The 13,922-nt window shown below is 37.4% G+C and overlaps 2 protein-coding genes across 3 annotated transcripts in view; one reads left to right on the forward strand and one right to left on the reverse strand.

The window, feature by feature from the left end:
* The window catches only part of FGFBP3 (fibroblast growth factor binding protein 3), a 130,380-nt gene that overhangs the window by 92,328 nt on the left and 24,130 nt on the right, over window positions 1-13,922 (reverse strand). The window lies entirely within an intron of this gene.
* The window catches only part of BTAF1 (B-TFIID TATA-box binding protein associated factor 1), a 98,458-nt gene that overhangs the window by 79,063 nt on the left and 5,473 nt on the right, over window positions 1-13,922 (forward strand). The window contains exons 27-34 of the mRNA XM_082721929.1: window positions 33-154; window positions 246-413; window positions 2,185-2,262; window positions 2,401-2,530; window positions 3,896-4,037; window positions 4,125-4,255; window positions 6,609-6,734; window positions 8,467-8,619. Of these exons, the coding sequence (XP_082578055.1) occupies window positions 33-154; window positions 246-413; window positions 2,185-2,262; window positions 2,401-2,530; window positions 3,896-4,037; window positions 4,125-4,255; window positions 6,609-6,734; window positions 8,467-8,619 (1,050 nt within the window). The remainder of the gene's footprint in view (window positions 1-32; window positions 155-245; window positions 414-2,184; window positions 2,263-2,400; window positions 2,531-3,895; window positions 4,038-4,124; window positions 4,256-6,608; window positions 6,735-8,466; window positions 8,620-13,922) is intronic.

Consider the following 13,922-nt stretch of genomic DNA (forward strand, 5'->3'; position numbering starts at 1 on the left):
CTCTAATTTTCCTCTTTCTCCCAACCTTTCAGGATGGTGTGAACTGGTTAGCATTTCTTAATAAGTATAAACTTCATGGAATTCTGTGTGATGACATGGGCTTAGGAAAAACTTTACAGTCCATCTGCATTCTTGCAGGAGATCACTGTCACAGGTAATTTAAAATACTGTTTTTTAAAAGGAGCTTTCAGATGCTAAGAAATGTAAATAAGCCAGTTAATTCGTTATGTTCTATTGTTGTAAAGGGCCCAGGAATATGCAAGATCAAAATTGGCAGAATGTATGCCACTTCCTTCCTTGGTGGTTTGTCCACCAACATTAACAGGTCACTGGGTGGATGAAGTAGGTAAATTTTGCTCCAAAGAATATCTCAATCCATTACACTATACTGGACCTCCTACTGAAAGAATAAGGTAAGAACTGTACAACAAAAAATGTTTAATCTTTTGCTTGAGAACTTTAGGATAAAATTTATTAAAAATTCTAGTTTTTTTAGTTGTCAGATGAATATACATTATAAAATCAGTGAGACTCATCAAAGTTTAAGGACTTCAACCATTGTTAACAGTCATTTGGGCTTTTTTTTTTTTTTCTTTTCTTTTTTTTAAATTAAATCAGGCTCCCTGAGGAGCGGAGAGCCCGATGCGGGGCTCCATCCCAGAACCCTGGGATCATGACCTGAGCCAAAGGCAGAGGCTTTAACCCACTGAGCCACCCAGGCGCCCCTCATTTGGGCTTTTTAAGTATTTGACCTAGGAACTCTGCCCTTCTTGGGAGCCTTGTGATCATAGCATAGCTTTCTCTAAGAGCTCCCTAATCCCCAAAATACTTTGCTTCATAGTGACTGCTCTGGCTGCCTTGATACCATAGCATTGCTAGAGTTCTGTTAGCTTTACCCTTTCTCTCTTAAACTAGTACATCCTTTATGTTCCTAAATACAAATTTTGAAGAACAGAATTTCATTGATTTCAGTTCATCTTTTAAAGCATGGAGAATCATAGGTTGCTGATTAGTCCATAGATTTGCTGTGTTTCTGTATCTATAAGAGCATTTATTAGCCAGGCATTATTCTTAGTAGTTTCAAATTTATGTAAAATTATGTATTATGTATTTGCACAATCACCATATGAGGTATGGTTATTATTTTTGTTCCCAGTTTACAGATAAAAGTCTAAAAAAGACATGGGGCCTGGGTCCAAGGTCTTAGAACTAATTTAATGGGCAGAGTGAGGATTTGAACACAGGCAAGTCATCAGCTTGCACTTTTAAAAGAATTTACTGTAGTATCTGTCAGAACTTATTAATTTAAAAGTATAGAAGCTCAAACTAGCTTAAACAAATAAATTCATTAATTCACTAAACTGAGAATTTCAGGGGTGAATTATTGCTTCAGGCACATCTAGATTGCTCTCATTTTGTCTCCCCCCCCTCTCCCCCCCATTCACAGCTTGTTTTATTGGTCTCTGCTGTTGGTGGATAAGATGATCATACTTAGGGGCGCCTGGGTGGCTCAGTAGGTTGAGCGTCTGACTCTTAATCTCATCTCAGGTCTTGATCTTCAGGTTGTGAGTTCAAGCCCTGTGTTGGGCTCCGTGCCAGGCATGGAGCCTACTATTTAAAAAAAAACAAAAAAACAACCATAGATAGTCTTAGACCCACATTCTTCTGGCTTGGCAGCTATAGTAAACAGAAATCTTCTCTCTCCCATCATGATTATATCAATACTGGAAATGACTGACAGGCCTTGTTTGGGTCATGCTCCCAAACCAGTCTTTGTGGTCAGGGGATAAAATATTGTGAATGGCTCAACCTGATTTAGTGCTTTATCTCTTTGGTGATTATGGGCACACGTGGCTTCCCCTCATCCCCCAGCACAACGTGGAGTTTGGAAGGAATAGTGCCTTTAAGGAAGAGATGTTAGCAAATAAAGTGTCCACCACGGTTTGAATCAGGTACCAGTCTCTTTCCTAGCTAGACTGAGTTAGGCTAACAGGACCAAGTCAAAAGAAGAATGGTCTTCAAGTGGCAAGGTCATGGATGTAGAACAAGCACAAAGGAATGTTGGGCTCAGTAGGCATATTGAAAACACCCTATAAGATGGTAGCAATAGCATCCACTTCAAAGTTATATTATGGACTTTGCAGGTTCCTTGCTTCCGATTAATTTATTTCTTTTTAAATACAGGTTACAGCATCAAGTAAAAAAACACAATCTGATAGTGGCTTCATATGATGTTGTGAGGAATGACATAGATTTCTTTAGGTAAGAATTAAAATTTTTTTGTTTAGAAAAACAGTATCAAATTTGAAGAGAGTTAATATTTTCCTGCCTGAAAGTCTCTTCGTATAGTTCTTGCCATATACTAAAACACACTATATTTTTTTGCTTATTCTCCCTTAGAAATATTAAATTTAACTACTGTATTCTTGATGAAGGCCATGTCATCAAAAATGGAAAAACAAAATTGTCAAAAGCAGTAAAACAACTGACTGCTAATTATAGGATTATTCTTTCTGGAACACCAATCCAGGTAGTTATTTATTGTGCTGTCTCTGTATGTATTTGCCATGTGGAAAGAAGGCTTGATTTGACATTTGGCAGTGAATTAAAGAAGTATTTTCCTTCTCTTTTCATTTTTTTTTTTTAAGTTTATAGGAATGATAGTTTCCAGTAATTGCATTTTGTAATGGTTCATTTGGTATGTAACAGTATCTGAGCAAACTGGGTTTTAAAAGCAATATGAAGGGTTGCCTTGGTGGCTCAGTTTGTTAAGTATCCGACTCCTGCTGTCCACTTAGGTCATGACCTCAGGGTCATGATGCTTGTGCACGCTCACTCTCTTTCTCTCAAATCTTTTTAAGATTTTATTTATTCGAGGGGCGCCTCAATGGCCCAGTCTTTGAGTGTCTGCCTTCAGCTCAGGTCATGGTCCCAGGGTCCTGAGATCGAGCCCTGCGTCGGGCTTCAGCTCCTGCTTGGTGGGAAGCCTGCTTTTCCCTCTCCATCTCCCTGCCCTGGTTGTGTCTTCCCCACCCCACTCTCTCTCTGTTAATAAATAAAATCTTAAAAGATTTCCTTATTCAAGAGAGAGAGCACAAGCAGGGGGAGGGGCAGAGGGAGAAGCAGACACCACACTAAAGCTCCACGTGGTACCTTAGGATCCACACATATTGGGAATGCATCTAAAATGGAAAAGTGCTGATTTTTTTCCTTCCTTTTTTTAAAATGAAACTTCAGCAGTAGAATTGGAAGGAAACTGTGCCTGTTTCATGGCCCTTGAGTACTGGATAGACTTGACCTATAACAAAATTCTTCTAGGTTTTCCTTAAATTGTGATGTCAGCCAAGTTCTTTAAATCTTGCTGTTAACTTTAGTGTCAAAGATAAAAGATTCAGAAACATTCATCTTTCTGCTCTTCTCTTTATTACTTGATATATGCCACCAGTAGAATTTAAACACCATGGACCAAGGCTTATTTTGATGGAAGAGGCTTGAAAATTCCACCCAGTAGAATAGAATATTTTCACCAAGGATACTGATGTGAATTTTACATATTAAAATACAGACTTACACAATATATATAAAAATGTGATTGATTACCCCTCATCTATGTCATCATAAATGGGCTTTCATTAATATTCCATTTTTCAAGTGTAAGGAAATAATCCCAGTACAAAAGATAACTGACAGGGCGCCTGGGTGGCTCAGGTCAGGATCTCAGGGTCCTGGGATCGAGCCCTGCATTGGGCTCTCTGCTCAGCGGGGAACCTGCTTCCTCCTCTCTCTCTGCCTGCCTGTCTGCCTACTTGTGATCTCTGCCTGTCAAATAAATAAATAAAATCTTTAAAAAAAAAAAAAAAAAGAAAGAAAACTGACATTCCTTTCTTCTATTCAGAACAACGTTTTGGAGCTGTGGTCATTATTTGACTTCCTCATGCCAGGATTTTTGGGGACTGAACGCCAGTTTGCTGCTCGATATGGTAAACCTATATTAGCAAGTAGGGATGCTCGAAGCTCTAGTCGCGAACAAGAAGCAGGTATGAAAAAGATATAATTCTATACCACGCAAGTGACTTTATCTTATTCCTAACTCTTTTGAAGCCGTTTTCTCTTATTGTTAAAAGGTGTTCTTGCGATGGATGCACTGCACCGCCAAGTCCTGCCTTTTCTTTTGAGAAGAATGAAAGAAGATGTTTTGCAGGATCTTCCACCCAAAATTATTCAAGACTACTACTGTACTCTCAGTCCTCTCCAGGTTAGAAATCTGGTGATTGTGGTTGGTGGTGGTATGTTTATTAGGAGAATGCTTTGAATAAGCCATGCAAGTATTGAAATAAAGGGGATTAGACTTTGGTTTTATCACTCAAATTGAGCTTCTACTTTCATAGACTTTAGGAAGATTCTGTTCCAAACATGTAGAGATAGCACCTGAATCAATCTGTTTTGACATGTGGATATACATTTGAATATATGCATTTTGAATATGGCATCAAAATAAAAGCCAGTATCGTAGTTGCTTTCTTACATGTTGAATTAATTGGAAAAGTTGCAAGGTTCAATTGTTAAAGAAATGAGTGAATATTTATAAGGGCCAAAAATCTACTGTAATGTCATCATATTTTCACAACAGCATTATAGGAATTATCAGTCTCCATTTTTGCAAATAAGGAAAGGGGATCTCAGAAACACTAAGTAACTTGCTCAAAGTTATATAGCTAATAAATATCAGGGCTGAGTTTCATACCTGGGAAGTGGACCACATCCCTTTACAAGACCTGAGCTATAGGGCCTCCACATCCCTTTAAAAGTACTTCTGCACTGCCAGTAAATTTTTGGAATAAGACTTGGCTTTTGTACAGTTCTGATTTTATTTAATTAATTAATTAATTAATTAATTTTTTTATTTATTCATTTGACAGATAGAGATCACAAGTAGGCAGAGAGGCAGGCAGAGAGAGAGGTAGAAGCAGGCTTCCCGCTGAGCAGAGAGGCCGATGTGGGGCTTGATCCCAGGACCCCGAGATCATGACCTGAGCTGAAGGCAGAGGCTTTAACCCACTGAGCCACCCAGGCGCCCCTGTACAGTTCTGATTTTATACAGAGACCATTATCAAAGGAATTTATTTTTTTTTAAAGGAATTTTTTGTATGCCTTTCCTTGTGTAGTATTTTGTGAGGAGAAACTATCCCTTGTCTTAGTAAGATATGGCCTATAGTCAGAATTTTCTGTTTTTTAACTTCAGGTTCTAGGTTAGTATGGCATCCATTTATCCATTTCAGTATTACGTGTTTAGTATAATAAAATGAATAAAAGATATACAGACACACTCAGAAACTTGGATTCTTTCCTATCTATACAACTGGAGTTTAGAGCTTAGCAGGACACTAATCTAGAAGCTGAGATCTCTTATGACCATTTATATTACCTACCTCATTTGTCTCGCCTCCATTCCTCATCTGTAAAAATGGGATTGGTATTTCTTGAAAGGAATATTTTAGGAGCAATGAGATGAAGACTTTTTGAAGTAAGTACAATAAAGGAAAGGTGACGCATGAAAAAAATTCATGGTAGGGGCACTTGGTCTGCTCTTTCAGTAGAGCATGCAACTCTGGATCTCAGAGTTGTGCCCCACGTTGGGTGTAGAGATTACTTAAAAATAAAATCCTAAAAAAAAAAAAAAAAAATCCATGGTATGATGGTGGTATAAAACACATTTAAGTAGCCTGAAAGAGGATAGTTGGGAGGGAAGTGACTTTTGGCTTTTCTGTTTCTTGGCACTTCCCTTTCATAGTGTTTTAGCATGTACAAGGCAGGAACCCAGACCCCAAGGTAATGTTTCAACGTTCATGAGTTCTCCTTTTAGGTAGCAGTAGTATTCTCTCCTTTTACCTTTTTAAAAAAGTTTTATTTATTTCAAAAGTAATCTCTGTACACTGCCTGGGCCTCGAACTTACAATTCTGAGATCAGGAGTCACATGTTCAACTAACTGAGCCAGCCAGGTACCCCAGCAATAGTATTCATTTAAAACTTGGGTCTTTCGGAATGTACTTACAGGGTACCACATACCTTAGAGAAAGTTTTCTCACTTGTAGGGGTTCAGGTTCTCTTTTATTGGTAATGTATTTATCTTCCTCAACAGAGTGGAAATACTGAGTCTAGGACTGTTTGACTAGTTTTTAATATTTTAGCAGCTAAGCTTAAAGTGTTATACTTGTTTTCTAAATGTAATTTTTTAAAAAAAGATATTTTTATTTATTTGACAGAGATCACAAGTAGGCAGAGAGGCAGGCAGAGAGAGAGAGGAGGAAGCAGGCTCCCTGCTGAGCAGAGAGCCCGATGTGGGGCTCAATCCCAGGACTCTGGGATCATGACCTGAGCCAAAGGCAGAGGCTTAGCCCTCTGAGCCACCCAGGCACCCCTCTAAATGTAATTTTAAAGGAATTTACCAAGATGCAGTGGGTAATTTGTAATCAGGAGTAAAGCATAGATATCATACTTTCTTTAATGAGGACTGGTCTGAATCACTGCTCTTATTGGCATTTGCTAGCCATGTTTTGAACAGTTGAAAATAAATATACTTACTGCTTTTGGGGGTACAATTTTACAGGTTCAGCTCTATGAGGATTTTGCTAAGTCTCGTGCCAAGTGTGATGTTGATGAAACAGTTTCTTCAGCTGCACTTTCCGAAGAAACTGAAAAACCAAAGCTTAAAGCTACAGGCCATGTATTCCAGGTATAGATTATAGTCTTTTTTAATTCTTAAAGAATCATGTTCTTCAGTACAGCAGTTTTTACATGGAATACTGAAGTATAGATTTATTTACATTTTTTCAATACTGTGTATACATTCTTGAAAATAAAAGTACTAATTTATTTTTATAATTAGAAATAAGTAATTTAATATTAAAATTATACAAAATGTTGGAATTGGAGGAGATTATGCTAAGTAAGTCAAGCAGAGAAAGTCAATTATCAGATGGTTTCACTTATTTGTGAAACAAGGAATAGCACAGAGGACATTAGGAGAAGGAAGGGGAAAATGAAGAGTGGGAAATCAGAAGGGGAGACAAATCATGAGAGACTATGGAGTTTGGGAAACAAACTGAAGGTTTTAGAGATGGAGGGGTGTGGGGGGATGGGTTAGCCTGAGGGGGATGCATATTAAGGAGGGGGCACGTATTGAGTGGAACACTGGGTGTTACATGCAAGCAATGAATCATGGAACATTACATTAGAAACTAATGATGTACTGCATAGTGACTAACATAAAAAAATGAATAAATTATACAAAATGCAATATATTTTTGTATATCACATGAAAAGAGTTTTTAGAGACTCTTTTGCTTTACATTAAAAAAAATTGGAATGCCTGCTACAAGGCAGGAATTTCAGGGGTTAAAGCATTGGAAAAAACAAATTCCTTCCTTTATAGCATTGAAAAAGCAGTAAGTAAAATACATATTATGTAAGAGAAAATGAAGCAGCATATGGTGTTATATAGTATAGGAGTTGTGGTTTTTAGTACAGGGATCAGGAATGGCTTCACTGAGACGGTGACATACAAGCAGAGATCTGGAAGATTGAGGCATGCAGATATGTGGGGGGAAGTGATTCCAGGCAAGGATACCCAAAGTACAGACGTCTTGAGATATTTATGTCTTGTGTGCTCAGGGGAATAGCAAATGAAAAAGAGAAAGTGTCAATTCAGTCTTTCTGTCCCTTTTGAAATTTTCTACCAATATTGCTACCAATAAATTAAATACTGTAAACCTTTTTAAAGATAAAAGACGGGAAGAGGTAGTTGTGAAGGCTAATACCTCTCCTATAGTTTCTATTATAGTGTCCAGAAGTCTCTTGAGCCTTGTCAGTCGAGCTAATTTAAGAAATATCAAGACCCAAATAATAAGCCAAGTAAAAGGCAAGAGAAAGAATGTAGTTGAATTAGAGAAAAGAAAGAAGGACCGTATAGGGTTCTGATTCTTAACCAATTGATATAACTACCTCGTTCCACCTTCCCCTCTCCCTGCTTTGCTGAATTAGAATACTATGTAGGGGAGAGATTTGCAGATCTATAAGGTCCTCAAGAAATTTCTGTACACACTGAAGTTTGAGAAACCCTTAGGAAATCTTTAGAAAATGTTGCCTTATTCCAAAAGCATTTGTAAGCATTATCAGGCACTTTGACTGGGAAAAGGGTCTTTTTGCCATGAGAAGCTCATTATCTAGTGAGGGAGACAGATGTAAACTGTAAAATTTATACAAGCTATAAATGCTCTCATATACTTCACAAGAAGCACTGATGAGGGCATCCCAGATGAGACATTTGAATTAATTTTTGTAGAATGAGTAGGAGTAGCAAGAATAGGAAAAAGGGCATTCTATGGATGGAATAGAATAGGAAAAGATACTGAGACATGACATTTGTGGCATGTATGGACTTGTATATACTTTTTCCCCCCTTGAAGGCATTACAGTACTTACGTAAACTGTGCAATCATCCAGCATTAGTCTTAACACCTCAACATCCAGAGTTCAAAAGTACTACTGAAAAACTGGCAGTTCAGAATTCTTCTCTTCATGACATCCAACATGCCCCTAAACTCTCAGCTTTGAAACAGGTAAGTAGGTCTCATGAGTGTTAGATGTGTGTTACATATTCTTGATTGTAACACTGGGTAAATTTGATTTTCCAAAAGATTACTGATGTGTTTACCATTTCTTTTATTTTTTAATTTGTACCATTTCTGTCTGGTTTAGCTTTTTTTAAAGGGCAAATAGATATAGTATAAGATATGCCATTTTAACCATGTTTAAGTGTACAATTCTATGTCATTAATTACATTTACAATGTTGGGCAGCTATTGCCACTATTTCCAAAATTTTGCTATCACCTAAACAGAAACTGGGTACCCATTAAGCAATAATAACTTCCTGTTCTCCTTTCCTCCAACCCCTGGTGCCCTTTAGTCCACTCGATATCTGTATGAATTTACCTAAATACTTGCGCTAAATATACTTTAGTAAATACTTGCACTAAATACGTTACTATAAATACTTGCACTTTTGTGACTGGCTTATTTCACTTCATTTTTCAAGGTTTATTTGTGTTTGTAGATGTATCAGTACTTCATTTTTATGGCTGAATAATATTCCATTATTATTTATATATCACATTTTATTTATCTGGTCATATGTTGATGGACACTTGGGTTGTTTCCACCTTTTGGCTATTGTGAACGATACTGCAATGAACATGGGCTAATAAGTATCTGTTTAAACAGCCCCTCTTTTCAGTTCTTTTGGATGTAGACCAGGAATGGATTTGCTGGATCATAGAGAAATTCTATGTTTAACTTTTTCAGGGCCTCTCAGATTTTTCCACGGTGGTTGTACTATTTACATTCCCATCAGCAAATATGTTAGTGTTCCATTTTCTCGATATCCTAGCCAACATTTTTTTATTTATTGTAGCCATCCCAGTAGGTATGAAGTGCTATCTCATTGTTGAAAATGCCTTTTAAGTTCTTGGACCATTTTTAAATTGTATAGTCTGTCTTGAGTTTTAAGAGTTCTTTTATATTCTAGATATTAAGCCCTTATCAGATACATGGTTTTGCAAATATGTTCTCCCATTCTGTAGATTATCCTTTCACTTTCTTCAATAATGTCTTCCATGGTTTCTGATGAGAAGTATTGAGATCCCTTTTACATGATGAATTCACCTTTTCTTGCTGCTTTCAGGACTTTCTCTGAATGGTTTGATTGTAATGTGCATCAGTGTGGAGCTCTGAGTTTTATCAGGAGCTGCCTACTCTGCCAATTTGCTCATGTTGCTTTCTGGGTATATAGCTTTCAGAAACAGAATTTTTGAAAATTCTGAGATTTCAAAAGGTTAAACTTTTTTTTTTTTTTTTTTTTTTTACTTATTTATTTGATAGAGATCACAAGTAGGCAGAGGGGCAGGCAGAAAGAGAGGAGGAAGCAGACTCCCGCTAAGCAGAGAGCCCAACTCAGGGCTAGATCCCAGGACCCTGGGATCATGACCAAGGCAGAGGCTTTAACCCACTGAGCCACCCAGGCACCCCCAAAAGGTTAAACTTTTTAAAAGAACCAATTTCAAGCACGAAAATGTTAAGGCTAATACATTTAGTTCTACGTTGTCTTAAAAATTAAGAGCTTAAGGGGGCGTCTGGGTGGCTCAGTGGGTTAAGCCTCTGCCTTCAGCTCAGGTCATGATTTCAGGGTCCTGTGATTAAGCCCCGCATCAGGCTTTCAGCAGGAAGCCTGCTTTCCCCTCTCTCTTTCTGCCTGCCTCTCTGCCTACTTGTGATCTCTGTCAAATAAATAAATACAGTCTTTTAAAAAAAAAAAATTAAGAGCTTAGGGGTACCTAGATGGCTCAGTTGGTTAGGCAGCTGCCTTCAGCTCGGGTCATGATCCCAGGGTACTGGGATTGACCCCCTGCATCGGGCTCTCTTCTTGGCGGGAAGCCTGCTTCTCCCTCTCCCACTCCCTCTGCTTGTGTTCCATCTCTTGCTGTGTCTCCCTCTGTCAAATAAATCTTTAAAAAAAGAAATTAAGAGCTTACTATAAAATCTGGACTTTAGTAATTTAGTAATTGTTCTTTCTGTAGTCATTCTGGCCTAAATTTCATTGAAAATAACTAATGAAAGATTTTTTATTTCACATTGGTTAATATAGAATATGTTAAATAATGACATATGACATCCAGGCATGTATCCTTATATTATTAAATACAAATATAAAAGGATGCATTTTCCATAAAAAGGAAGAATGACTTTTGTGTTTAGGTGGTTTATATATGGAATAGTTTTATTTGACTAAACTAAATTTGTATATGAAGTGTTCACAAATTTCTTAACATAGCTGATACATTTTTTAAAGATTTTATTTATTTGAGAGAGAGATCACGAGTGGGGAGCAGACTGCCCACTGAGTAGGGACCCCAACATGAGACTTGATCCCTGTACCCTGGGATCATGATCTGAGCTGAAGGCAGATGCTTAACTGAGCCATCCAGATCCCCAACATAGCTGATATATTAGATGAAGCTCTAAGATATACTTAGTCAAGGGATCCGCTAATTAGATTTCAAAAAAATGTTGAATTTCATCTACACTTTAATTATAGGCTTGAAATTATTTTTAGTTTATCCTTTTGCACATTATTTTTTTCCCCTGCAGTTATTACTTAAACTGATCTCTCTCTCTCTCTCTCTTTTTTTTTTTTTTTTTTTTTTTTTTGTGAGTAAAGTGACAGAGATTTATTAAGATACTGAAAATGCTCTTAAGAATGAGAAGGGTCTGGACAGCATTCTGATCTCTCACTTTAAAATGATTCTTGTCATTCTGAAGTGTCTGGAATTAAGATGCTTAGGAACTCTGCAGCTTACATATTATTTCTGGCCATACTTATGGAGGGCTTTTCTAGAACCTGACTTTTCTATTTTCCCAGTTCTTTTCAGCCATTTAGAGCAAAGTTTCTGCCTTAGGGGATAGAGAACTAGCTTGCTTTCTTGTTTGCTTTCATCTAAAATATGTCTATTCTCTGAATTAGGGGAGAAGTCATATTTACTTTTTAAAGATCTGGCACTAAGGGATGCCTGGGTGGCTCAGTGGGTTAAAGCCTCTGCCTTCGGCTCAGGTCATGATCCCGGGATTCTGGGATCGAGCCCCGCATCAGGCTCTCTGCTCAGTGGGGAGCCTGCCTCCTCCTCCCTCTCTCTCTGCCTGCTTGTGATCTCTGTCAAATTAATAAAAAATAAAATAAATCTGGCACTAGAAATACAGAAACATGTTTATAAGCAAGTAATAGTGCCAGAATTATCTAATATTGCCAGAATTTTAAAATTTCAGGATACTGGAAGGATAAACTGAAACTATAGGTGAAATTTAATGGAAATAAGCAAAGTCAGTTTTAAAAAACTTACAGATTCTGTCAGACTTGGCAAACATTTCATATAGTGTGAAGTTGCATTTGATTTGATGGTAGGTTCACTATAAACTTGTTGTATGAATTAGTTACTGGTAAGTAAAGCTCATGTGATCTTGGGCAGGATTAATAATAATATAATGGCCAAAATGAGGGCATCACAGTTTCACTGTCTTTTATATCTATCACACCAAATTTTGAGTATCATTTATGGTTCTGGGCCATAAATGAGGAACAGTTTGAAAAACCTGGGTTAATTTAGCTGTACCGAAGTTAGGGCAAGATTAAATTGCTTTCTAGGAAGGCATCTGGCCTCTCCTACACTCCTATCAGGGGTCCTTGGTAACCATTTTCCTAGAGTCTAGTAATCAGCTCTTTAAGGCTGCAAACTAGATTTTGCCAGAATACTTGGATTTCATCAAGCCTCTCAGAGCAAACTCAGGTTATAAGACATTATTGGGAAAACCAGAATATCAGTTCTGCTGCCAGACAAGAATATTTAGTCAAATGATATGTCCATATATCCAGTAAGATAGTGCTACACTGAAAGAATGTATCAGGAAGATTGTATGGTAAATATGAAGTCTTAGATGGATGTTCTTAATATGAATGGTTATCTGTAGGGTTTGATATTGTTGCCTAAGATAATTGAATGTGCATGGCAGACATTCTGATAAATTACTATCTAGAGCTCCTCTTTTATACAAAGAAGCCATGTAGAATTTCCCATTGGTATCACATTCTTTATACTGGATACCGCCTAGTTATAGTCTTTTAAAACACCCCAGATTTTTAAAAACAAAGATCGTAATATGATTGCAGATTTAGAGGCATGGGATAGAGATAATTACATTCATCAGTTTTCCTTATTCCACCTGGAGGAGTTCCTTGGTGTAGTAGACTATGTACTTTATATCAAGGAGGGAGGGAAAGCTTAGGGCAAAAATTTACAATTTAAGGGCTATTAAGGTAGAAGAGAGAGAACATTTGTTTTTCCCCCAGCATCAAATTATGACAGTACATGTGAAATATTACTTAACAGGTGGGCTAATTAGAGACTCAATGCCCAAAGTTTTTATTGGCTCCGATCATGTAGATTCTCTCTGCCTAGTATATACCAAAACTCTAGGCTCCCAGAAAGCAAGCCAGTCTCAGCATAATCATATTGTTTGTATAACAGTTTAAGCACAGTAGGCCATCCTTATCAGGTAGGGAACAATAGAAAGACTCAAAACCCAAATTTCAAGACTTGTTTCAGCCAAGGACAGACCTTGCAAGCTGGACTTTCTAAGAAAAGCATTTCAGGTCTGCTGTGTTAACTTTTTTCTGCATAGTAAGTTTTACACTGAATTTGGAGTTTACCTGGTTGCCCTTTTGGTTATCTTGTCCAGCTGAGCTTTTGGTTTTCTGAGTAACTTTATAGATTAGAAAGGAGAAAGCCTCCTGCATTGAGGTCTTACGTTTTGGGCAGAATTTACTATCTTAAGGTCCTAGGAATGAAGTAGAGTAAATACTGGGTACTTTAGTTTCCCAAACAGATATACACATGATTTTCTTGGATTTTGTTCACTTACTTGGATATTTTTTCATTTGTCATACCTGCTATATGCCAGGCACTAAACCATAATGTAGCAGGAAATACAAAAGATCTATAGCAGCATGGTTCTTGCTGTTAAAGATACTGGTCACTAACTATATTGTAGTAAGCTCAGGAATCCAGATCTCACTAGATGCTTTTGGTTCTCTTTTCTGTAATTTTGATTTCTGCCAGATTTAGCTGCTACGATATGTTTTCTTCATACTGTTCTATCTTTTCTTTCTTTTTTTTTTTTTTTAAATTAAGTACGCTCCATACCCAACATGGAGCTTGAACTCATGACCCTGAGATCAGGAGTCGTGTACTCTACCAACTGAGCCAGCCAGGCACCCCCACTCTGTTCTTTTATAACTTTTCATGAACCATTTGCCT

This window comes from Mustela nivalis, assembly GCF_964662115.1.
Source record: "Mustela nivalis genome assembly, chromosome: 2".
Classification (NCBI taxonomy): domain Eukaryota; kingdom Metazoa; phylum Chordata; class Mammalia; order Carnivora; family Mustelidae; genus Mustela; species Mustela nivalis.